The sequence below is a fragment of the Lutjanus erythropterus genome, chromosome 4 (assembly GCF_056507025.1).
Source record: "Lutjanus erythropterus isolate fLutEry1 chromosome 4, fLutEry1.hap2, whole genome shotgun sequence".
Classification (NCBI taxonomy): Eukaryota; Metazoa; Chordata; class Actinopteri; order Lutjaniformes; family Lutjanidae; genus Lutjanus; species Lutjanus erythropterus.
Genome location: NC_139320.1, coordinates 11260702 through 11288371, shown reverse-complemented (window position 1 = coordinate 11288371; position 27670 = coordinate 11260702). Strand labels below are relative to the sequence as shown.

General features: G+C 38.7%; 1 protein-coding gene across 4 annotated transcripts in view; it reads right to left on the bottom strand.

Moving 5' to 3' along the window:
* Positions 1–27670, bottom strand: part of arhgef12a (Rho guanine nucleotide exchange factor (GEF) 12a) — a 61717-nt gene that overhangs the window by 18507 nt on the left and 15540 nt on the right. For 2 of the 4 annotated variants that reach the window (XM_084716967.1, XM_084716964.1), the window contains exons 2-15: positions 17285–17305; positions 15349–15440; positions 13166–13231; positions 8251–8349; positions 6400–6449; positions 6039–6096; positions 5773–5945; positions 4837–4914; positions 4130–4249; positions 3573–3680; positions 1050–1184; positions 686–790; positions 364–474; positions 142–240 (exon numbers count right to left, since the gene is read on the bottom strand). In XM_084716967.1, the coding sequence (XP_084573093.1) occupies positions 142–240; positions 364–474; positions 686–790; positions 1050–1184; positions 3573–3680; positions 4130–4249; positions 4837–4914; positions 5773–5945; positions 6039–6096; positions 6400–6449; positions 8251–8349; positions 13166–13231; positions 15349–15440; positions 17285–17305 (1315 nt within the window). The remainder of the gene's footprint in view (positions 1–141; positions 241–363; positions 475–685; positions 791–1049; positions 1185–3572; positions 3681–4129; positions 4250–4836; positions 4915–5772; positions 5946–6038; positions 6097–6399; positions 6450–8250; positions 8350–13165; positions 13232–15348; positions 15441–17284; positions 17306–27670) is intronic. The other 2 variants (XM_084716966.1, XM_084716968.1) reach the window with 2 other exon arrangements.

Genomic DNA, 27670 nt, shown 5'->3' with positions numbered 1-27670 from the left:
TATTGAGCATCATCAGTGAATATCTTTTCTCATGAAATGTCTGGTGTAATCAGTAACACAGGTGTTGTCATCAGTTTATTAACCAGTGGGAAAACTTCCCTACCATGGCATCTCATTGAAGAGAACAAAAACTGTACTTACTGCTCCCCTGTCAATGAAGAAAGTGTGGAGGTCCATGAACACCCGTCTGGTCTCTTTGGAGTTGGTCTGCTTGTAGAAGTCAGCATAGAGGTAGCACAGCTGTGGACATAAAGGTATAGATTTATTAAAAATGCAGTGAGCTGTAGTGTCTGCCAGGCTGCATGAAAACAGGAAACAAATACATAAAAGATTTTTGAAAAGTGTGAAAGATGAGGGTCTTACCACAGGAGCAGGGTCAAACTGAGAAATGACATGGTGAAGGAAGGCTGCGAGGTGGGCAGGGCGAGACTTAAGCTGCTCGATACTGTTAAAGCTGTTACACTGGCCGTTTGTCTGAAACAAAATCAGTACAATAGATTGTGGCCTTGTTGTCATCTGACGTGGTTGAATAATATCATTCACAACTTGCTTACAAGGGCAGGCTTATAAATACAGTGTCATGTCTTTTTAAAATACTTTGAATGTGAAAGCTGTGATAGGTGACAGCTGTGTTTGGTGATATTGTGACTGACATGGATGTTACGATTGGCCTGTGGTAAAATACCTGTTCCTGGTCTGAGTCAAAATAGTCATCCTCAGCTCCAATGATTTGTGTGGAGACAAGGCGTGAGGAAGAGGGACTGCTGACAGTGGTAGGGGACAGAGAGTCCTGAGGAGAAGACAGTGATAAATGGTGCAATTAGTGTTTTTCATAAATAAATTCTTTCTTGCACTTAGACATTTATAACCCAATTAATTTAGAGTATGCTTGCACTGACAGAGATTATTCATAGAATACCTCAAAGCCTGCTATATTTATCAATAAACACACTTTAAAAATGTACTCCTAGCCAAGTTTGCATCAAAAGAGGGAGTGAATCATTAAATTTATTAAGCAGAATTTGCACACGGCCAGAGTGTCTAGCTACCAGGTCAGTGGCGTCCTCTGCCTCTGGAGAGTGGCAGGAGTTGAAGCTGTTCCTGGGTGTGCTCTTTGGGCTGGGGCAGGACGACTCTCTTGGACACAGGCTCTCTGGAGATCCAGGCCCAAAACCACGAGATATCTGAAGGTGGAAGAGAAAAAAAAAACATTCTCAGTCTCAATTTTACAAAAAAAAAAAACTTGACTATTAAGGGTCATGTGCACCTTTGCACACTGACCTTTCACTTGCAATAAACTTTATTCACTATAAAATGTTTCAGTCCTTTACTGCAAGTAAAAGGACAAACAAAATCTCCCAAGATCAACACTAGGGATGTGTGCTATTAATCAACTAGAAGATTAAGTGTCACCACCTTTGCTAGTCAGCACCAGAAATGCTAGTTGGTTAAACTATTTATCTATATTTTATTAAAGTGAAATGCCAGTTAACTGTTGCCTAGTCTAGTCTAGTCTAAGTTGTTATGCAGCCACTCACCACTAGTCGGGGCTGCAGTCCCATAAGATGGCAGGCCCTCTTACCCAGCACATCTGCCCCAATGGCCCATACAGCCCTGAATGTTTTTAATCAGCAAAGTGGGACAAAAGACAGCCCACAAAACCAGTGGTTTTGGAAGTGTTTTGATATATAAAATTAAAATAATGTGGAATGTAGATTGTGACAAAATAAAGTGATATATAACCACTTAACTGGAGCAACATGTGACCACATTCAACATTAACCTGCAAGCAGAGAAGCTGCTGCTAATAGCACTGCTAATGTTAGCCACACTATATAACAGGCAGGCAGCTAACATCAGCTCTGTGTTTCACTCTGAAAAGTTTAAATTTACAGTGAGTTGTCACAATTTGTAGGTTAATTTGCGATGTTCGTTTTGCATGGCCAAAGTGCCAAATTTTACCAGCATTTAAAATACGATTTGGCAAATGTAGACTGTGATTGATGGTGTGTGACAGTTTCAAATGACTCTTAATACACACAGAATTTTTTCGGACAGTGTTTAACATTATTAATTGGTCGACTGTGTTTAACTGCTTTCTGAGTGTTTTTGGAAAGCAGTTAAAACCGAACACTACTGAGTATACAGACTAGTCTAAATTAAAATTTTAACCAACAGGGAAATTAGTCACAAGGAACATCCCTAATCAACATCTGCTGCAAAGTATTTTATTTGATTAGTTATCAGACGTGACCAGCAGTGATTTGAATACAGAATTGATAGATACATTTATTATATTTGCATTGGTTGCACTGGTTTCCCACAAAATGATACACACTCCTACACTGCACCTCAGGGCAATTTCATCATTTGGAATTGGTTTGGCATTTTCTGAGTGCACTAAGGCCAAATGTCAGGGCAGCAAGGGCACAAAGTAAAACAATGATTTTTAAGCCCATCGAAAAAATGAATTTAACTTAAGGGGTTAAGGATGATTTAATTTAGTCATTCAGTCATTATTTTGAGATGGTGTCTTACGTTTATATCACATCAACGCTTCTGTCCATATTAATATGATCTCTTTCTTGCAATTTGTCCTGAATGCTCTCTGTCTGCTCCAAGTCTGCATCTCACTTAATTAGCCTGGTGGTTTTCCAGCTGTTCATACCAGACTTGAAATCTAGCCTACAACTGGTTATGTGACAGCATTTCACTTGATGTTGCCTAATCAGAATGGCAACAAAGACATTTGTATCCAAAAAACGCAATGACAGGAAAGAAGGAGAGGAGAAAATGGGGAAATTAGCTGGAGCAGTGCGGGCGGGGCATCAAATCCACAGTGAGAATGTGTATATTTTCGTGAGTGGCATTAGGCCAAAATGAGGGAGCAATGGCCATAGTAGACAGTAAATTTCTGCCCTGCTACTCACACTTGGTATAAATGACGTAGCCTAACAAAATGATCAAAACACGATGCTGAGTGACACTGGTACCAACCAGGACTTTCTCTCTCTGTGTTTCTCTGCAGATCATCTACGAATGACAGTAACTGTTTGATCCTTCTCACCATTGCAGAACAAACAGGTGTGTGGGAGAAGACTGACCACTAGTTAACTGATAATGGATGACACTGTTCTCTCGCAAGGATTGAAAAATAAAAAATGCCAAAATGGGTTGCAAAATATACTTGGGAACCACTCAAATGAAGATTATGTGTGGAAGACACTGTGGCATGTGTAACATCCTGCTGTTCACAGATGGGTCCGCTGTCATGTGAAGGAAGGAGAGCAGGAGTGGGGTGCGCAGCTCCAAGAATAGAAAATCAATATGTGGAGGCTAACAGTGATATTGTGGCACACTGCCATAAATAAATTAATGTATAAGAAATACTGACGGTGTTGTCGAGATCTGAAGTAGCCAAAGCTAAGCAAGGCTAATTTAGATGGATTCATTTACTTTAGCATTAAGCCATGAATCTACTGTCCCAGATCTTATCTAGCCTTGGGAATAAGGCTTAATATAAGACAAAGAAAACTGTAGTTATGTTGGTTAGCTGATAGGTAACAACTTACAGGACTGCTGCTCCAGGACAGGTCCGTACTGTTGTCTCCTTTAGAGGTGGGAGTGGGCTCTGGCTCAAACATGCTACCATCGTCTGCTTCACCACCTGGAACAGCCTCCTACGAGTTCATGCAAACACAAAATTTGTTACGGAATATTACATAACAACAAGATTCACAGTAAAGAATTAAACATGTTTCAGGTGAAGACCAAATAAACAGGCTACATTGGTAAGAAATATATGAATGAATGAGCATTTTTAGAGTGTAATCTCATAGAATCTAACTTTGAGAAATGACAGAGCAAACTAATATGTTGACATACATAACAGAGGGTTCAGCGAGTGGTGTATGTAAAATAAACTGTCACACAGACACAAAAGAATGGCTTCCCACAGAGAAAGCATAATCCTCTCATAAGATTAGGATTAATGTTTGTCTGGAGTGATCCCTAAACGCACTGCACAAAATTATGTAAAGACTGCCTAGATGCTGCTGGTACATCAGTGTCCCTATTCTGCATGTATGTGGAGGTAGTTAGTGAGTCAGAGGGAGGTCATTTGCTTTACCTGTGTTGCCCCAGTGGCCTTGAAGAGCTGACCCTGCAGCTGAGGAATGTGTTTCTTAGCTTCCTGGATGTCTTTCAGTAGTTTGGGGGAGGGGTTCCTGCTGTATTCCTCCTTCATGGCCTATACAGTGAGAGAGGTGAAATCAAAACAAGAAATCAGGGCCGGTAGCATCCTGTTGTTTGTATACAATCAGGCCAGTGGTATCAAGGTTCAAGGTTCAGCTGTAGTCATTTAACAATACAGTTTGCACAGTCAAAGGCAGTTGTAGTCCCTCCCACACACAGAAAATGTTTAAATAGATGTTGAAATATTTAAATGAGAACAGAATAAAACAATAAAGAACAAGTATAACAAGCATGTAGCAAAGGTTAGAGGGAGCTACTGGCCACATCTACATGTGTTGCCTTCTTGGCTCATGAATGTTGTATGTTGACTGACTCTGGTATGAACTGTGGAGAAAATACTGTCTCAATATCTCTGCATGACAAGCAGCAGCCTGTCAGCAGATCATACTATCAGCCCTCTATGTTCTATTTAAAGATGGATGAGAGCTTTCATTTTCAACACAGACAATAACAGAATATTCTTTCAAAGGGTTTAACTGTGCAATAAAGGGTGCAAGAAACCTCACTATTGCTAACATCTAGCAAGGAAAACTGTGTTACAATGCAGACATGACTGTAAGTGACAGTGATTGTTATGCTAACCTGCAGCTCCTGCTGCTCTCTGGAGAGCATCTTTTGCAAGAAGTCAACCTTCTGGTTGCAGCCACTGCTATTCTCATCCTGTGGGAAAAAATGAAAAGTGAGGTTGAAAAGCAGATAGAGGAAGTGTGCATGCATTCAAGCAATCATTGGATTTAGGTTACATTTGACATATTTAGAAAATATTTAAGCATAAAGAAAATCTGTAAAGGAGGATGAGATATGAAGAAGCCACTACAAAAATAAGAGCACATTCAGACTGTATTCAGACTGCAGACAAAAATTTTATTTTTTTGTAACTCATGTAAAACATGTTTTTGAAATGAGAGTGTGAACAGCATAAACACACATAATATAATCTTTTCAATTCTGATTTGAGCCACTTTCATATGAGGTCCTAAATTAGATACATGCATAATTTATTGCAATGTGACCTCGGTGTGAAAATTCATGTTGAAATTTATGTGAATTTTACATCACTTTGACATTTGTTACAATTCTCACAAATGTGCTGGTTTCCACTGCACAGCATCTTATAAATGAAACCATAAGTGCTGACTTCAGTGGCCTCCATATTTCTGGACTAATAATAATAACTTCTGTAAAACATGCTGTGTGTGTCATGTCTTTATTATTGTTGTATTGCGCATGAGGATCAGTTCATAATAATAATAATAATAATAATAATAATAATAATAATAATTCATTATACTTATTCAGGACTAGAATCTGATATCTGCAACAATTCAAATTGTGATCTAAACAATTAATCCTAATGGAGCACTAAGGTTTGTAGTGTGAATGTAGCCTTAGAAGGAAAAGAAAGACACAGGTAACCTAAGCGAAAATGTCAAATATGATGAGGAAGGAGGATGACGAAGGAAAGTTTGTGGAGCTAAGAAATAGTAAGAGGGCAACAGAAGCTGATGTCTTTCGTACCCATGATGGGAGAGTGGAGGAGAAGCGGTCCTGAGGACTGTAGGGGCGTTCTGCCGCTGGAGAGTTTGGAGAGGAAATGCTAACACCCAACATTTCAGACTCTGCTTCAGACAAAGGGATCTGAGCGAGCCCTGGGGGCCGCCCCAACACTGTGAGGGCCACATAGGAGCCCGCTAGAGTGGGGTGAAAAAAAAAATCAAAGTGAAGCATCAGGTTTACTTTAAGGTTTGTTTTGAAAATGTTAGAACACAGACAGAGGAACTTACATTTGATAAGCTTCACCACCTCAATGTGATTAGAATGTGTAACAAGGGTCCCGTTAACCTGGAAGACAAGAATAGTAGTATAATGAGAATGAACAGATATCAAAAGGACCAAAACCTCCCATTCCATCCAAAATACTATCGGATACAAGTTCACTGATCCAGTGTTTCTTTGGTGGGAGTTTTTTCAGATTTCCAGTTTTTAAATGCACATTTCTTTTTTGCTGCTATACTTGGAGACTGACAGAGACCGTAGAGATACTGACTGACCAGCAGGTGGCAGCCTACAGCCTCTGTATTGGCCTTGGACAGGAAAACCGTGACGTTAGCAGTTTAAAGGCACAGAGGCAGATGAACACAATACCTTGATGATCCTGTCTCCTGTCTGAACACCTGCCCGCATAGCAGCTCCATCTGGCAAACACAGAGGAAAAAGAGCGTTAAAGCAACAGAGTAGGTGTGGAAATAGAAGAATGAAATGGACGGAGGGGAGACAGGCGGGAAAACACAAAAGACACATCGTTTCATGATGGAATTGTAAATATTTCTGCACGGTGAACACACCATGTAGCCTCGACAGAGCAGATGTTGCAAAGTGACTATTTGAGTGCTATTTTGAAAGACCATAACAGTGGTTATATTACGAGAAGGACCTGTTTCACAGCTCCACCCCAAACAAAGGGATTTAGGCCTGAGACAGGTTATTATGAGATCCACGTCTGACTCTATAGTCAGCAGCAAACAGCTGAAGTATTTTGTAAACCAAATACAGTTTTACTGAAACATACAACTCATGATGTGCATTTTGGGTCTTCAGTTTTGTATTAGTATGGGAATTCTTAGGACATAATCTGTGATCGGTCAATCTAAAAGTAATATAAAATAATCCAAGATAAGATATACCTTGACACTAAAGAAAATTCTTGTGGCACAGATTGTGCAAAAAACTGCAGTAATATAAGAATAAAAACAATAGAATAACAAATATACAATGTGTAGGGAGTAAATGCAAAAAACAGTGCCTAATAGAATAAAAAGTAAAATAGGTTAAGTAAAAAAGTAAACTAATTAAACAAAAATAGAAATCTACTATTCGTGAGTCACTGATCTCCTTCAAATCCCTTCTTTAAACATACTTTTATTGAGGAGACTTTCCTGATTTTAACAGTTTTGAACTGTTTTTATTTCTGAAAATGTTTTCATCTTCCTATTCTTGCCTTTTACATTATTTTGTATTTTATGCACCAAATTGTTTTTGATCCATTTTCTTTTAAAACCTGATGATTTTACAACCTGGTGCCTTTGTAAAGTGGATACTTCATAAAAAAGTATTGCACATGACATTGAGGAAGAAATGGTCCATATAATATTGTTACAAGTATTCTCAATGTCCTTTTTTCAGCTGTGTGGAGGGTGGAGTTTGACGGCCACTGATAAAAAAGACCTCGATGTGTAACGTAAATGATTTGTAAATGTGATTAGATATTTGGATTTAATCCATGTCTGATCAAAAAACAAACATGTTTCATTGACAAGCAAAAACTTAGAGTTCTTGCTTGTTTTAAACGTAAACAAAGGTATGAACGGGAAAAGTTGCAGCAAGATACTACAGATACAATTTTATTTGCTTCATATTTCACAATGAAAGCAAATAATTTATATAAATTATTCAAATGAAATGAAGTAGCTTGCTCTTTGTGTTGAGTCAGTAAAAGCACAAATGGGAAGCCATACAGGGAGAGTTAAAGGCTGCCAAACACAGATGACAGTGCAACAAAAAAAAGTCCTCGATCAGTTCCTTCCTCTTCCGTCTCTCCACTTATGTACAGAGCGTGTAATGTGCTCTGTGACCTGATAACAGCTCCCATCATCCTCTGCAGACAGTGCAAAGGGGGGACCACATAAGTATCCTGTCAAAGTCCCCTCTTTTGAAGACAACATGATAAAGCAGAAGCTGCAGCTACTGTGAAACCACTGAGGAGGATATATACAGTCAGTGGCTTCACTTCTCTAAGTAAGTAAGTGCTTGAGTGGTGGTGGTTGCTGAGTTCCAATTACCCCTCGCAACTCTGAGTTCAGAGCAAACTACCATGACAGTTTGATGTCAGTGCGTGAAAAGGGAGCCACACATCTCTATTACAATGGCTTAGACCAGAAGTCGTCATTGTTATAACATCTTTTTCTTCTTCCTTTTAAGTTTGAGACACTGTCTTACCTTCTTTGACAAGCTGCACAAATACTGGGTTGTCACCGCTGACAGTGAGCCCAAAGCCATTTTCATCTTTCTGGATGATTACACATCGCTGGACCAGACCTGCAAGTGAGACAGACAGATAGGACAGAAAGATACAACAGTGTCTTAACAAGGACCAGGAGGTGCATCAACTATTAAACTTTGAGAAAAATAAAACTAAAGCTCAACCTCGCACTGAATTCTAAGCAGACATTTAAAATAAGTTTAAAGTTTTGGTAGCACTTTATTTGAAGGGGTGTGCTTAAGACTGTCGTGACACTGTCATTGTCATTGCTTGCTTTGCTAAGTAACTTTGTTTTTATATTGTTTTATTGCTATGCTCTGCTTTATGTGCAGCACTTTGTACCTCTGTTTTGAAAAGTGGTACATAAATTAATTTATTATTACAATGATGTCATGTATATGATAACTATATCATTTTTAATGCAAAGTCAACATTGTTTGAGATGTTTTTTCTTATGGCAACATGACATTACGTGAGACAAAAATGTAAAACAGGTTATGTGGTCTTGGTTAAGTTGTCATAACAAAGAGAACTCAGAAAATATTGATTTTGCATTAAATCAGACATAAGTCTACAAAATGACACTTAATGACAACAGTCATAAACATTCAAAAAGATTCTTTCCTATTCATGACATGGTTATGATGGTGTTTTACAGTCTAACGCTCACACCTTCAAATAAAGTCTTTCCAAAGTTTTACTGTGAGTGATTCGACACATGTTGCAGTTGATCCAGCCTTTTAGCAGTTTTTACACTTGAAAAACTGGGTTCTACCAAAGGATAAGCAAACAGATCGCTCATTTCAAGGATTGGTTAACATTTTTTTAAGGTCTGTCTTAAAATAACACTAACATGTCCGTATGTACATATAGAAGAATGAGTGTATTTCCCCTTGTCCTTATTGACCATGAAGACATTTTGTCCCCTATCACTTAAGCAGGTATTATTCTCTCCATGTGAGTGTGCAAGGTCTGCTTGGGTCCCTGTGACATAAATTTAGGCTTGTGCGGACATCCTTGTTCAATCAATTCCTTGCGACCACGGACGCCTCTCCACGGGCTTGTTCACGTGGGTGCTACAGACGCTGATCTACTGCGCATGTGTGGAACGCATCCTTCAAAACTAAGAGGCGTCCATGGTGTCTGCAGCTCTGTGTACACGTCAGTTTGCGTGTATAATCTAGCCTGCTTTGAGAGGGAACAACTTTGCAGCCAGTGTGGACAAGAGGAAGAGCAGCCAATAATGTGTTCAATGTACAGGACATATGGGCATGCGTGTATTGTTCTAAGACAAAATCTGAAAACATCCTTTAACATATCAGCACATGCCCTAACCCCAGGAGTCCAGGACTCTGTTATTTGGATGACATGATAACATCACATAATCTGTGTGCAGTAAAGAAATCTTAGTCTGCGATTGGCTAGTAAACCAAAAAGGCAAAATAAATCTTCTTAAAAATGTAAATACTTTTGATGGTCTTTCTGTGTGAGGTGATGTTTCAAACAGACGTTATTGGTTATAGTCTCATAGGACAGACAGAGGAATGTTACTTTTCAGGTTTTTATGTGGTGTTTCATTAGCATGGCATGATGAGATTAGAGCTTATCTAATGTCTGGCCAACACTGACTAGACTGACAGGACGGTACACAGAAAAGAAAACACAATGCAAAGAATGCAAAATGCTCCAATAGAAAAAAATGTTGTCTCGTTAAAACGAATAAGAAGTGAGTAGATTTTCCATTAATTGCAAGCTGAAAACATCTCTATAAATCAGATTTTATAAGTAACCCAAACAGAATAAGATGACCCTTCAACTGTTTTTTTGTTGTGTCTGAGATTTCCTGGTCAGTGCAGCATCAACCAGAGAGGTGAGTCGATCGATAAGGGCAGTGGTGGGGTGGGGGTTGGAGAGTGGAAGGAACAGGAGCTAATACACGGAGAGTAGAGAGGTTAGGGGAGGCAAAAGCCCCAGGCAAGGGGGAGGGGAGTAGAGAGAGGGTTAGGTAGAGCTGAGGGAGCAGGGGGAAGGGAAATGGGGAGAGGGCAGTGGTGTCAAGGAAACAGATGAGGCCATATGGGTTAAAGAGCCGGTGTGAATTTGCCTCTAGATGTTGATCTTGTGCCCGTGTTCTATGCTCAACGTTATTTTAGAGATTTTTGGTTGGTGTTTATAAACCGTGAGGAGTGGGAGTGCTGACATGATCACCTATCAGGTTAATCCATCTAAGCTAATGTATTATTCAGAGGTTTAACTGATCCACAATCAGCACCCTTTGCAGAAACACAGGGGAATGCACTCTACAGAACAAACTGACCTTTAAAACTGACAGAGTACCTTTAGCCCCCAATCACCAAATGAAGGAACCCAAGTCATTAAAATACTGCATACAAAAGGTCAGACTACTTTTCTTTAATCTAAAAGTTTGAGTTAGGGCTGAACAATTTTGAAAAAAATAAAAAAATAAAAAAATCCAACAATATTTAATTGTGATTATTTTGACTGATATTGCAATTGCAAGGGAATGATTATTTTTACTCCATTATTTTCATTTTAATGAATGAAAAAAAATAAATAAATAAATGATGACTAGGGATGGGTATCGTTAGGATTTTATGTATACTGATGTTGACACTGATGCTCTTGATAGTACTGCCATAATTTGGCAGAAAAAAAAAGAAATGAAAAATTGAAAAATGTAAAAAAAAAAAAAGTAAAAATGTAAAAAGATTCAACAGTTGTTTTATTATCATGTTTTTGCAGAAATATCAAGTTAAAGTTTTTGCATTTAGCTGCGATTTCATTAAGTTTAGTAAAGCAAGCCCACAGTGTGGAACTTTTTGTCCTTTCATTAATTTATGTAATGTTACATAAATATAGAAAGCAGTATCTTTTGTCCAGCAGATTACTGATATTCTGGTACTTACCAGTCGGGAACCAGTGGCGGGTTAGTACCAGTTTTGTGGGGATCTGTTTTCTCAAGTCTGTAGAATATGTGGGCCAGGACATCTCAGCACAACAATATTTAAAAAACATATATTTAAAATGGTATTTTGACATACATTTCACCTTTAACAAATACTGCATTTCCTGCTATTTGAAAATTGCAGCAGTACACTGTGATTTCAATAAAATCTTGATTAATTGTTCAGCTTTGGCATTTTAAGCTCTGAATACTCTGAAGACTGTTGTGAGAAAAGATTCTCATCTGTGAATTTCTTCTGTCTAAACTGTGCCAGACCAGACATAATAGAGATAACTGATTCAAACAGAGAGGATGCAGCTATGCTTTTCTGAATATGATAGAAGATTATCTTGATAAACTCTGTCCAGACAGAGATTAGACATCAGCAGAAACTGGCATTTCTGACAGCTGCCTTTTGACAATTCACTGCACTTGAGGGAAGACACCCGCTATAAGTCATTTTGTTGGAAATCTCAAATTACTCGACTATTTTTGTCTCTGTCTAAAGACAGAAATTGTCAAGTTGTGAAAGTGTTCCAGATGATGTCAGAAGCGAGAGAGGAGTTGAACAGGGTTATCATGACACTCTCAAACCACAACAGGGGCAATAAGACTCAACAATGACTCTGCTAACGTGGATTCAGAACACGTCACTAAACCTTTTGTTCAGTGGGCTCTTGGCTTTACTTGAAGTGCAAGTAAGTTCTTGTATGAGTGTAAACATTGCTTTCTGAGTGAGCGTAATTTCTAATCACATTTAGATGATCACTGTAACAACTGTAAATTTATACCAATATTAGGACCTGACTCAAGTGTGGTATTATGGGTGTATACTGTTAATCCAAAATCTGTCTTCTAGTACTGAGTACAGCTGCTAAGCTTTTACCTCTAATAGTGTCCATTTTTCACTACTGGAAAGTTACTAAAACAGTCAAAGCTTCTATTAATCAGCTTTGGAATTTTAGTCAAACAAAACCAATGATGGAAATACTGAGCTGTATGAAAGTATGATAGGCCTTATTAACAATTTTCAGACATTTTATAGACCCAATCATGAGCAGATTACTCTTTAATGACAATACTCATTAATTGCAGCCCTACAATAAACCACATCCAATCAGGTCTTAGCTGCCGGCAAAATGTAAACATGAGAAAACATCTTGTGAATCATATTGACATTAGCCCTGCGTGATATAAGGGAAATTGGCAATGTGCAATAACACTGTTCACCATTGTGATGATGATTTAGGTTGCAATAAATGAACAAATATTTAAATGTGTATATTAACTTGTTTCCTCTGGAAGTTGCTACAAGTGTTCCGTATGTTTTACACCACACATAAGTTTGTAACATGCCATATCTCCTTAATCTAAAATAATTCCAAATAGCAGAAGTGCTGATTTCACTACAAGGTCTTCTTCAACCACATTTTCCTCACACTTCTATCCGTCCTCAGTCATATTGCTAGCTAACCTTGCATTTGTCACCAAATTGTCACCAATTAATCTGAGGCTAGTTGATGTCTAGAACTTCATCTTATAGGCTAAAAGGTCACATGCTGAGTGTAAATGCATGGCACATGTAAATCAAGTGATTTGCTTTATTCAGGCAGTCTTTTCTGATGTGTCTATTGTGTATGTCCATATCACAATAACGATGCAAATATCAGTTATTAGTCAGCACTAGTTGATATACACTAGTTGAGCTGAAACTGGGGGGCTAATTCTGCATCAAACTCAGAAGGGCATGAAATGTCTGACTATATAGTCAGATATTAAGGTTAAAATTAAATAACTTTTTGCAATCACTCTGCTTAAAACAAACAACTAATGGCAATTTCACACCGGGATCTGCAGCATGTATAGATGCAGCTGTCACGCCAGCCATTCCAGCAGGAGCATCTTACCACAGGACTCAGGCTTCCCCTCTGCTAGCACACTGCTGCTGCCACTCTTCTGCACCACCAGAGCTTCTGCCCACAGCCCCCACCACGCAGACCACAGCGCAGACAGCACAGCACAGCAGCATACACACACACACACACACACACACACACACACACGCAAGAACCAACACAAGAAAAGGAAACACAAAACAGGAAAGAGAAAATCATGAGGGAGAAACAATCATGGGAGAAGAAAAATTAAATGAACAAATAGGTAGTTTAATAAAACACAATGGTTTGGATAGGCAGGTCACTAAAAATGCTACGAGCACAAGCTACTAGCTTGTTGAAAGTACTCCACTCCTATAGGGGTCACTACTGATTCATTGTGATTTCAGTCTTACAGGGGATATTTTTTCAAGCTTAGTATCCTGCATTAAAATCGTGAGCTAAAGTGATTCCATTTCAAAATGCACCAGAGCCACAAAGAATTAACACAAATTGTGGGCTTCTGATCCAAAACTACTGTGGTAATACTTCAGTGGTTTTAACTAAATGCAACTGAGGCTTCATGTAAGGACTCCAGTATATTCAAATTGTAATCAGTTACAGTATGATGAGGACACAGCCGTTGCAATTATTTGCAAATTGCATTTTCTGTCTGTCAACACCAGAAGGTGGTTTTACAAGTTGTGGCAAAGAGAGTGATATTAAAAATAAATCCAAAGTTGCAGCCAGTAACACAGGTGGAACCAGTTTTGGTCCACTGATAAAAATAAGTAGCCCCTTTTTTTCATGTCTAGTATATTTTAAGCATTCCCAGGTATTAAATAACCTAAATACTAGACATATGATTATTTTGGAAATGTATAAATGTCATTAGCCAGTATTAGCATGCATTTCAAGAATATCTGACTACTCCTGCCCATCCCTAATAAACCCAAACCACTTTGAAATTATGACAGAAAAGGTGCAAGAAGAAGAAAATTTGAGAAAAGATTGTTAAAGAGTGCATGCAACTTGCCGAAAACTAAAAAGGGATAAACAGAAATATAGACTACCAACATGCAGGCATGCAAAAGGTCCTGACATAAATTCAAATATGAATCATGTCCACTAGAAATAATCATCTAGAATCATTTGCTTCTCCGTGACTACTTCAATCACTGCATCATTCCAAACATGGAGCAAACCGTCAGGGAAATACATGGGAAAAAGATTTTAGTGTGGTGCTACACACAGACAGGCAATGAAGTGCATGTCTTGTGTAACCACTGGGAGAACACATTGTGTCTGTGTTTTGTTGCATCATACAGATAAGCCACCATGTGGTGCAGTGGATTTTCTGTTTTGTTTTGAATACAGAGGCTTTAGTCATATCTCAAATCATACGGCCCTGCTTGCTGACACATACCACAGGGAGTGTCTCCATATCAAACTAGTCTGTTTCTGAACCCGAACAATCTCACCCTGCAATAAACTTCAAACTGGAGTGCATAACAGGCTTAGTGGCTTTTGTGCCCTTCAAGTATGCATCAAGACCACCCAACCACATTGAGCACACAAAACCCACAGTGCACTGATTTATGTAAAACTACAAAAACCATGTGGATGTTAAACATGCAGCTGCAGATTTTAAGGTCCCATAATCAAACCTTTCAGTGCTTATCGGCTTAAAATCTGCAACATGTAATGCAGCATAAGCTTCTGCCAAACAGTTGGTATAATGCAGTGTAATGCAGACTCAGCCAATAAAGACATATTATGCTGTCCATTAGTTAAATTGATTCAAAAAGAGAGACGGCTCCAACTCCTGTTCAAAATAAGTTGTTAGGCTCCAGTGATAAAACCCAAACAATCATCTCAATTCAGACCACACAAGTAAAATGAAGGTAAAGTTTTCAAAGAGAGCACAAAGCATAGAGCAAGATACACGCACCACCTTTCACCATCCCAACATGCCTTGTGCATCGAGCAAACCATCATCAGCACAACTGTTTTATGAGACTGTTTTTGTGTGTGTGTTAGAGAGAGAGGAGGGTGAGAGAGACAGACAGAAACTGTACAAGGCGGACAGATAAAATGATGCATATAGAGATAGAGGGACAGGACGGAAAAGGGCAGAGTGTGTGACAGATAATCGAACAAAAAGTGTGAATAAGAGGATAACAAATATGAGACTGGAAGTGAAAGAAAAATGTTACCTGTAGGGTCAAACTCATTGGAGGGAAGTGAGGGTTTGTCACTTTTGGGTTTCTTGTCCGGGGGGTGGTCTTTACTGAGAATGCTGCTGGTTCTAGAGGAACAGAAACATCCATGAGAAACTGGTAATCCCATCACAAAGAAGTGGTTAAGTTGTGGAAAACATTGGCATTTAACCAGTATGTGCTGTCACATGCAACTGTGTATTCTGGGGTTGTATGATAATTATCAGGGTAGAGCTGTAACGCTATGTTTTTTTTTCCTGACCACCAAGACAAAGCGATGTATAACTGTGAGATGGCTGTAATAATAATTACATTTATTAGACTTTACTGTTAATGGGTGTAGCATAGCTCCTATAAGGAAAAGGGCAGTATCAAAGTGTGTGTAGCATGCAAATGAACGAGAGTGAGCAACAGACTTAAATTGACTGTGCTGCTCATAGCAGAGCAGAAAGCAGTCATCAATCTGGCATTAAGTATAGGTGTAACCTATATCAGTGTGTCAGTTTGCAAAAGATGCAGCTTCTCAAGATCACGAAAAATCTAATTTGTTATTTTCCAACCGCTGACTGTATCCCTTTCAGAAGCTTTGTGATCCAGGCATGGACTGTTATGTCTTTTTTTAGAGATGTGGAACAAATAACTCCATAATGATAAATCCAATATATGAGACTGTGATTACTTATCCCTTTTTCTGTGTTGAAAACAGCTGTTGTTAGGATTTTGGTAGCTGTCAACTGGCAATTCCATAATGCTTTGGGGTGAGTGTCAACCAATCAGAGACTCTGTTCCTGACTTGTCATGTGTGGCTTTGATCTCAAACACATTGCACAATGCGATAACGTGTAATGTGAGATTACCTTCACAGTCCTATGGGAAATTTACATGATCATTTATTATTCCAATAGTATTTGTCAATACACTTAATTTGAATTCTTAGGCAAAATGCTCTATAAAAGCCACAATATATTAGTGAAGTTTCATGATGTACATTTAAAAAGTCAAAACTGTACTTTGTTGTTGTAAAAATATCAAACTTGATTCAGCTGAAACTATGGAATATTAAATCATCCATCTTAGCCTTTTTTACACTCAGTTGTACGTAAACTATAGGTTGCGTGAAGTTCTTTTTAAAATACAAAAATGAAATGTACATTAAAGTGATTTGATCAGTTATCTTACTGTACCTGTCATGAAAAGCAGGTAATTATTGGTTATCAGTAGAAAAAAAAATCCATATCACGCATCCCCTCTGTATTCTTTCATAAGTAGCATTTTTCACATGCAGTGTCATTGCATATTTCTGTGCTGCCACCCTGCATATGCACAAGCTGCAGGCAAATGAAGGTTCAGAAAGAATTACACCAACACACAGAACCAACAATTGTTCCCTTCAGCTTTGAGAATAATGTGGCAAGAGGACCTCCTAGTGTATGAATCATGCTGAGTGTGTCTACTGTATAATGTGACAGCCAGAGAGGATGTGGAGCCGCTCTGCTGAGCGCCCAGGGAGCAAGGCCAGAGAAAGGACACTCCTCAGAGGAGGTGCTACGAGGCCAGACTCTGGCTTGAACCTTGGGAGGCTATGTATGGCTGCCTCTGCCTATACCGGCCCCAACTGTGAAAGGCCACTGTTCTGTTCACAGTGAAAGGCAGTGATGGGCCGCCCTCAGAAGAGGGACCCCTTTGTCCCCGACTGTGTGTGTGTATGTGTGTGTACATGAGTGAGAGGGGGGAGAGGAGAGGGTATGTTTGGTCCAAACTCTGAAGACTTCTGTGTTGCAGCACACCAGGCCGAGTAAAAACCTGCCTCATTCACCTCATCTGGAGCTCTGTGTTTGTGTAAACCACTGGTGTGTGTGCATGTGTGGGCTACAGGATTACCTACAATGAGCATGCATCTTTGCAATACATATGAGAAAATAAAGATTCTTACCTGTTTGCTTTCTTGGGAAACCTGCAAGATAAAATAGAACGACCATCAGTATCTCTCAGAAATGACCTGACAGACTATTTATATCATAAAATAAATAAAAGCATGGCACTTCATGTCTATATGGAGGCTGAAAAACAAGATGTAAAGCTGAGAGCTTCTCCTGAGACCCATATAGTGGTAAACATGATAATCCTGGTCAAACATCAGAGTTCTTCAGCTGCAGATTAAAGCCTTTTCCAGGTCAAATGTCCTCCGCCTCTCAGATCTCAGCTGAGTGTACGTGTGTACTGAGTGTGTGCGCGTGTGTGTGTGTTGCGATTTAGTTCCTCACAGCCATCATGACTTGACTGTAATAGTCATATCCAAACTACATCCATGGCCTGTTTCTTTTCGAGGCAGGCTGCCCTAAGACTGATTACCGCTTCAGAGTGATGTAGTGATGACATAATTTCAGCATGTTGTCAACACCACATTGGAAAAGGTGATGTTTTCCATGAAGTTAGAGATTAGTGTATTGACTTGCTGTTTGGAAGACGCGCTATGAATGAAAATTTAGATGTAAGGAGATAGTGCACTGTAAAATCTTGCAGTAGCTGTTACATTTCATCTTTTGGGATGCAGCCTTTTGAACTCAAATCTAGCTTACAGTGAAATACATTTTAATACACAAAAAGTTCTAACAAGTTATACATTTAAGACTTGAGGTCTTCCTCCTCACTTTGACACTGCTGCACCGTACTGAAAAGAGTGCATCTGTGGGAGTGAGCTTCTCACAAAACCTGACCCTGTTGGACCTGGCAATTCTTACACAAGAACCAATTTTAACTCCAATATTCCATGAATGATAAATAAAGGCACAATCAATGCTATACATAGGCAATAAAGATTGCCTGTTTGACCAGGGCAAGAAAAATACTGTCAGGCAAGTAAATCTGGCAACTGAGTCGGGCAAGTGGTGAAAAAATATAAATAAAAAAAATAAATAAATAAACAAAACTGTGAGAAGGAGAGAAAAAAAGAATTGCTCATTAGTAAGTCATTTACATACAAAAATGGCAGAAAATTATATTTTCATTTCCTGCTTTTCTCTTCTTTTTTCTGGTTTATTATAATATTAAACTTAATATCTTTGGTTATGGAATGACAGTACAAGACATTTAAAGACATTATCTTGGATGACATTTTCACTACTTGCTGACATTTTAAAGAGGTTGCAGTCCTAGATTAAATGAGACAATTAATTTCAGCCTTTGTTATTGTTTGATAACCACTAATAAATAAGCCAAATTGTATAGGTACAAGCAAAAGTTAACTTTGGGAAAGCAGATTCCAGACCCACTTACTCAACTGGGCAAGTGAAAAAGACATTAACAGTGAATCCCGACAAACCACACTTTAATTTGGGTAAAAATCCCCTTTGTGTTTTATGTTCACTGTAAGTCTTTTAGGGACACTAAGAGAATCTATTTAAAAGCTATTTAAAGTGCAATATTAATCATATATTTGATCTGTGATGAACTTTCCCCTGAAAGGAAAATCTCCTGAGCACTCATGAAGTTAGTGCCAATTATCTGTGTGGCCCCTCAGCTCATTTGTCTGTCTCCAGACAGAGCAAGCCATGTTTTGCCATTCTTCTTCGTGTAGTATGACAAAACCACTTCAACTGGGCTAAAAGTTATATTGTTGCATAGCTACCATAAAGCCTAAATTTAGATCCACTTTTATGATTTTTTATTGTGATGAAGTGGAAAGCCTGGGAAAGACTGATGTCTCAGCCAGGAAACCCCACAAAAACAAACACCTTTTTATATTTTATTGTACATCCCACAATTTTTTTTTATCCAGGGCCTCTCTGCTGCTTGGCAAGACCAGCAATTTCAAGAAAGGTCTGACACCGTAAACTTTTCTACTTGAGTCTCCATGCAGTACGCCTTATAAAATGCTTAAATAAATGTAAGACAGTAGACAACAACAATGAGAAATAGAGGTTAACTGAACTAGTATTCTATAAAATCTGAAAAGCAGATAGTATTACAGAACAGTGGTTCGAATAACTACACATTTCAGAACACCAGTCTTCTTCCGTAATAGGGACGTCTCACGACTAACTAGCCCACATTAACTCTCTTTCTCCTGGCGACAGTGTGTCCCATTCAGAGCCATGCAGGGGCAGCTGAATGGCCCGTTTATGAAAGTGCCTCAGACTGTAATAAGTTCCAGAGCCTAGAGAAGAAAAAAAAACTAGCTTTAAGTAGCCCACTCCCTAAGAAACCTCTGAATTGGAGAGATGGAAAAGTCAGCACATAAACACACACTCTGAACTGGGACATGTGTACGCACAAGCTTGGGGATGGCAAAACTGAGTAGGCCGATGTTGTTCTTGGTTGATCATAGAGGAACAAATGAAAACGTGACAGGCAGACCAAGTTCTAAGAGGCAGGATGATGCATCAGGCTGTCTATAACGTCTACGCTGAACTAGACTTATGAATCACGCTTTCAAAAATAATGCACTAGTGTTTTGTAACTGTTAAAAGAGAACAGAGCAGTTCAAAGAGAACTACTAAGGAATTGTGATTCGAATTATATCATGTGCTATCTATATCCCAAATAACCATGGGACCATGAAATGACCTGCCTGAAACACATGTCAGGACTAAGGAGGGGTTATGAAGACAGATCACAGCACTGGGCAGAATTAAGAGGACAGAATTAAAGAGAAAAGAAAGACTGTCTGGAAACAAGATTACAGTTAAAGAAGGGTGCACAAATGTAAGAAATCTGAATATTCCTGTCAGTTTTAGCCAGAAAGAAGATGACTGCAGATGGTTTTGAAGAAATCACTTTGCATACAAACACAAGAACATGGGGATTGCTGTTGTGTGAGTTTTAAGGATATCAAACATAGTACGATTTTCACCATTATTATAAACATACTGTGACATTTCCTAAAATATATGTAGCATTTCTAAATGGCAAGCCAAAAATATCCTGCTGCTCAGAATCCTGAACTTGCCAGGCCTCTGATAGAAGTTGGTGAAAACACACAAACATACCACTCCAGGGCTTGACAGTAAAAGTTCCCTAGTTGCCACTGGCAACCAGATCTGGATCACTGTAAACTGCTTTTAAAAGGTCTGGATGCCCTTGATGATGACCGTGTTTCCAATATAAAAATAAAGGTAGGCTAAAATAAAATAAAAAAAACTTTCTCTCTAAGGACTACTTTCCGCTTGAGTGGACACAAGTGCCGCTGTCACATTGATTTCCACAGTAAACCAGCAAACCTGAGTGAGGGGGAAAAATGAAAAAATGAAAAACAATGACCCACCAGCATCCCAGTGTAACTATACAACAAAGCAGTAGTGATAATGTGACAGACAATCCAGTCTGAAAAAGATGCAGAAACATCGTGACAACTCGACATACAAAAAGTGAGGCAGAGTGCACTACTGCAGGCCTACAATAGAAACTATAATTCAGAATGCATAACTACTGAATGTAAAAGTAATCTGGCAATCAGCTGTGTGATGTGAAAGTTACATATGAACAGAACTCCAAAAAGGTCATTATTTGTACACAAATTGCATGTCAAATAACTAAATTGATTTGTTTGAGGGCCACTGACTGAAATTTTGCTAAAAACTGCTTAGTAATACTGACAAACAAAAGTGTTTACAGGAAGTTGACAAGTGCTACTACCTGATGTATCTTTGTAGCAATGGTTAGTTAAACTAATTTATAATGTATCTTTGTGTGTGCCTATACACAGTAGAGTATATAGTAGGGCTGGGTATTGTTAAGAACCTCACGATTCGATTTCGATTCTTTAGGTTTCGATTCGATTCGATATTGATTTAAATTCTTCAATATCAATTCAGTAAGAAGTAGAAATACACAAATAATTAAGAGTACCTGTTGGCAATTTTTGAATATTTATTTTCATGCCCATAACACATGTGGTACGTTACTTCACATCTTTGGGCAATAAAACATCTGAAAATAAAACATTAGCAGCACCATAATAGCTCACTTGTGCATATAAACCTCTGTCTTCACCTCTGTGTACAGCTTCGGGATGGTGACCTCTGTCATGTGTTTTCGTGTTGGTATAGCGTATCGTGGTTCAAGTGTGTGTACCATCTTCTTAAAACCTTCATTTTCCACGACACTGTACAGTGGAAGGTCCTTGCAAATGAAGACGGCCACGGACTCTGTTATCTTCTGTGCGCGGACAGAGCTTGGAGGTAGTTTGCAGACATATTGTTGTTGTTTGGTTGCGTGCAGCCTCCATCCTTAAAACGCGAATCACACGAAGATGTTGCGCACAGCGCCCCCAATGGCCAGGAGGTGAATCGATTCAGAGGGTTTGCTTAATCGATATTGAATTAGGGGGCGGATAATTTCGATGCATCGATTTTTCGATATTTTTACCCACCCCTAGTATATAGTGTCGTCCTAATTGCACACACTAAATATTATTCTTAATTTTTTAACAGTAAGTCTCATCTGACATACTCTGTGCTTTTTAGTCTTGGGCAATAAAACAATAGTGACACAGAAAAAAGACAAAAGACACTTCATCAATAGCAGTAAGAAAATTTCTCAATAAAATCCTCAATAATTTCACTTAAATTCATTAAATGCAAACTGCCCTGACAGCACATAACAAATACGCCCTGGCTCAAAAAGGAGCGTGCTACAGGTGACACAAAAAAAAATAATAATAATAAAAAAGGGCAGATTAGCTTGCCAGTATGGCAGGTTTTTTTTCATCTACAAAGTCTTTTACCTGTATGCCTCGATAAATACCATGGTTAAATTCAAGGTAAGGTGAGTAAATTTAAAATAAAGACTTTAAAAACTTTTTTATAATTAAAATTAAGTTGTCAAAAATTATTGACAGCAATTTAACATTTTGTTGTGATAAATTGCTCAGCTATATTACACAATTCGAGTGTTTTCTGTAACTCATAATATCAAATGCCTCCTTAGAGCTACTGTGACAGCTGTCTGAGACAGAAATGATAACAGCTATTTAGAACTTGCAAAGTGAAATTTAAAAATGTAGGTACTACTTTCATTGTGGAAGTAAAAGTGTACTTGGGCTGAAAACAGGAAATTCAGAAATATTACGTGTATTTTGAAGCAGTGACAAATACCACACAGTCGGTGTCTACTACAACACACTGCAGCACCGAGCCTGTATCTAGCAAAACAGTTAAATGACAACGAAAGTCATCATGCCTGATTTATGTAGTGCTGTGACAATACAAATAAAATGGAGAGGCTTACAAGGGTCATGAATTTCCTTTCTGTTTTGCTTTCTCTTCCGTTACAAAAAGGGTTCATAAATACAAACTTATTAGACTTGTCAAAGTTGACATGTTAACTCACACTGATTCAAAAAGAATTGTCACACTGCATTTTTCTGATTACACTACTATGCACTGTCCGACCAGTTTGACATGATTCTAAAATTTTGTGAACTTTCAAAATATTACTTTAAACATCATTAAAAACAAATCTAAGGAGAACTGTTCATTTTTATTGTCTTAAAAAATATATATAAAATATTTTGACTTGTGATAGACCTGTAAACATAATAGCAGCAAGTAAAAGACCTGTTGGACTCACTCTGCCAGGTCACTTTTTATTCTGATGCCTTACTCACAGTTTCTTGAGCAACGCATGTTGATAATAGCATGCGTTGGTAACCCAAACCCCAGATTTACTGTCCAAAATAAGTAACTGTCACAGTTATGTGGGCAGCTAAATAGCTCAACAGGCTCCACTGTGAGGATTTTACCTTAGCTCAGGCTTGTAGCTGAGGTTTACGTGCCTCCATAGCAAAATACTGTGTATATTATAGTGTTTGGCCAGTGGAATAGAGTAGTCATGACAGCAGAGATGTTTGGTACAGTAGTCCTGTATTTTGTTGGATACACACTCCGGTCACTGCAAAGCTGACTGGTGATTTTAACCAGGGCAACGTTCCTGTGACTTTTCACTGAAAAGTATAGTCATAGCTCACATAACTTCGCAGTATATCTCTAGTGAACTACCACAGTGGCTCCACATCAGCAGTGAATTCTTCTTCCAGTAGACAACAACAGTTTATTGTGTCCTAACGCTAATACTTGAAACAGTCTATTATACACTCTGTTATAAGAACAATAAACAACTTTTACCATAACTGAGAAATTACAAGAGCTGGCATGGTTATTCAATTAGTTGATAGGCAAATCACAAAAAATTAATAAGCAACTATTTGGATAATCCATTTATGTCATTTTTAAAGGAAAACTCCATCTGTGTTTTTTTTCCTGCAATTTTCAAATAGAAAACTCCCACCAGTCTAAGCACAATGCAGTGATGTAGGTCAAAGCACTGATGCCCTCCCTTCAACTCCCTCAACATAGGAAGTGTAAATGTAGCAACAGCAGAAATCTACGTCAGATCATGTGGGAAAAGGTTTTTAGAAGGGCTTGGAAAACAACATTAAGACACTAAAACAAATGTACTTCAACCAAAATTTGAATGTTTGGATTTAAATACATAAGGGACACTACTGAGAAGTTACAGAACAATATAAAAACTTAAAAACAAAACAAAACAAAAAATAATGGACCTGTCCAAAATGTTTTGATTCCAACTGCTCAACTGATCCTTCATAAGTACAGCCCCTTTTTATTCTGGGCTCCAATAATATCTGGCCAGCTTGGCACCTGTCTGTGTCCTCACTTCCTGGATTAACATACTTATTTTGCCTAAACCTGTTTTTTTCATTCCATTGTCTATAACTGTAACTTATCCTGACAGGTAATGGGGGGCTGTACACCCTTGACAAGTCACCAAATCATCTCTGACACATAGAGACAAACAACCACTCACAGCTAGTTAGAATTATCAATTAACCTATTATGCTACATGTCTCTGGACTGTCAGAGGAAGCCAGGGTACCTGGAGAGAACCAACGCGAACAAGAGGAGAACATTGACTTTGCACAGAAAGATCCTGCCTCTGCCACAAACTCATCAGCTCCCCAGCCGGCTAGGGAATTCGAACTCAAAACCTTGTTGCTGTGAGGCAACAGTGCTAACCCCTGTACCACCTTGCCACCCCAACTGTTTGTTTGTTTGTTTGTTTGTTTGTTTTTGTTTCTAAACCTCCAGAAGTAATAACCTGTTGATTCTTCCTGTACCTTGACATCCTGTGTGCTAAACTTGTTTATGTCGAAAAGAAAACTACATTTTGAAGATGATAAAAAAAAAATGTGGCTGGGAGATCTGTAAAACCAACATAATATACATCTCACATCTTAACTTAGCTACTGCTAACGACTAATGTAGATTAGTTCATTAGCATTTTGCTAACATTAACTACCTTAAGATGTGACTATATGTTTTTACCCAAAACATCTTATAAACATATTTAAAATTTGGTTTTCTTTTAACTATAGACTAGTGTAGTACACAGTATATCTAAGTGCAGGAATCAGGAAAGGATAAAGTTGTCAAAGGTGCCAGTGGAAAGGAGTAGGACTTCTTCAGGCACTTTCAGACACCGTGCATGGTGAGCTGCCCTTGCCACTGCTGTTGATGTGTTGTGACTAAAAGCCTCAATAGTCAATTTAACAGTAATCTTTTTATAAACATATTAATTGCTAATAAGAAATAATAATTTGTTGCATCCTTAAAAAAATGCACTATCTTGTGAGATACAGTTTGAACAGTGGTGATATTACCATTTAACAGCTGCTAGCATGCGATTAAATCATTAATGGCATTCTTCGCTCTGCTGCAGCAAAACTGTTTTCATACATAAAAAAACGAACATTGACATCTTAAATATTTCCACCAGAGCAACACTAACAACTGCAGCTGTCCTACTCTTTAAGCTTAGAACTTTTAGACTAGAAATGACATGTAGATCAAGAAGAACCTACACTCTGAAAACCTACAGAGAGCTTTCAAGAATCAATTTTCCTCAGCTCATTCACTTCTTCAGATCCAGCTATAAAAGTCTGAGCTGGGACCTCTTCCTGGATGGGGCCATTAAACTTGCAGGGAATGAGAAAGGGAGAAAGAAGGCAGAGTCAGAACAGGGTGGGATTGGAGGGAGGGGCAGCACTGGAGCGGGCCTGGGCTTGAATGCTCCATTGAGGTTTGGTGTTTTGATGGAAAACTGTGGCAGAGCTGGGCCAACTGCAGCAACAGTGGCAGCAAGAGAGGCCCGGGACCAGACCAGACCATGGAGAGAGAGAAAAAGTAGTGAAAGAGGGAGGGACGAACAGCCCTGAGGGAGCAAGACTCTGACACACAGCCATTTCTGTGAAAGGATCTCCCAAACTGAAGAGGAAGGAAAACAGTGAACAATAAGGAACTAGACCAAGTCATGGAAGATTCAGGGGAAGCACTTCAAGTTATTCTCGGTTCCTCTTAGAATCTGTAAAAGCAAATATAGACCAATGACTAAAGTTTGACTCTGAGTGAATTATAGGATAAGCAGCTACTTCAATATAGAAAAGAGGAAACACAAAAACAGAAAGCTCAAAGTGACCATGAGAATAAGAGCTGCCAAGATAAAGCTGACGTTCCTAGAGCCAGGGTGACATGTCTATCTCCTGATCTGAAACTATCACGATACTTGGGGGCAGATGCGATATGTATTGCAATTCTACAAGTATTGTGATTCTACATTAGGATTTATTGCAATTTTTGTTTGCTTTTTTACACAAGATCATGGGAAAAAGTTGAGTTGAGTCACACTTCTACAGACTGTATATGACTGATATTTCCAAAAACAACACACATGACATGTCAGTCAGTCTTCAGTAGTATCATCACTACACTGCATACAAAAGTGGTAAACAAAATACTTTGTGAAGCAACATTTAACTATTCCTGCTAGGGATGCTCCTGGCAACTAATTTCCATGTCATCCAAATCAGATCTTTAATTGAGACTAGCGGACTAGTCTAAGAGTAAGAAAACATTCAGAAAGCAGTTAAATTGAGCAGAAATTAGTAATCATATCAACACTATTCTACAATTGCTAAATCCAATTTTAAATGCCACTGAAATATGCTGCACTTTGTGCCGTGCATTATGAACACTGCATATTAACCTACAGAACATGACAGCAACTCACTAAATGCTTTTCAGACCAAGCAAGATCAGAATGTCTGGGATAAACAACATTGTTTACTTGAAGCTGATGTTTGCCAATAGCCTGCCACACAGTGTGGCTAACATTAGCAGTGCTAGCCGTAGCAGCCTGCACTGCTGGCAGGTTTATGTCCATGTCTGTGCTGAATGTGGTCACACACTGTTCTAGTCGAGTGGTTATATAGCCATTTATTCTGGGACAGCCTTCATTCAACCTTATTTTACTTTCTAGATTAAAACACTGCCAAACTGCGCTAGTTTTGAGGGCTGTCATCTGTCCGCTTTGCTGATAACAACATCCAGGATTGGGTGGGACATCGAGGCATTTGTGCAGGGCGAGCGGGGCTGCTGTCTGAATGGGCCGCAGACCTGACTAGAGTGGGCGGCTGAAAAACACCTCGGAGATAACAGTTAACCAGCATTGCACATTAATAAAATATATATAAATAGTTTAACTGAGTAGTATTTCTGGTGCTAACTAGCAAGGGTGGCAACGTTTAATCGTATAGTCAACTTTTTGCGCAAATCTCTTGTTCCTGCTCATCAAGATAGTACCAAAAGAAGATAATAAAGAAAGCTAGACCCCTGGCTGCATTTTTAAATCTTTTGGGAGTTTTGAGTTTGAGTTTTGACCCTTTGAGTTTGCCATAGCTGGTCAGCATGGATTGTTGATGCCTGAGTAACAGAGTGAGTTAGCAATCAGCAGCTATTCAGTCCTTCTGGAAGTTTCAATGTTGCAATTGCAACAGTGCAAATTCAACCAATCACTGTGAAATCAGCATGCCCTTACAATTTTGTCACAGAACAGAGGAAAAATATGCCTTAAACTATAAGATCACATTTAATTTTATGTTAAGTAAAATGACTCCATTTATTAAGATAAAATTAGTGTGATAGCAATGCTAATTTCTGTTAGCACGTGATTCCCATTATCTATTGACATCAAGCTAAGCGCTACTGATTTAGCAATTTAAAAAAGCGATTCAGCAATCATAAAAAGAAGAATCATGACAATGAAGAGAACTGATTTTTTGTCTCTCACTTCTAGATGTACCAAAGTTAGTACATGGTCACTTGATAAAGTAATCTTTATCTTTTCAGACACTGCTGCTGTTGTAACTTGTGCTATATGGAGCTGCTGCAGTAATCTGTAGCCTCCTGCACAGCTCACAGCACAGGTGTTGTTGGGACTGAGAGAGGTGGGGCCTGCCCGAAAC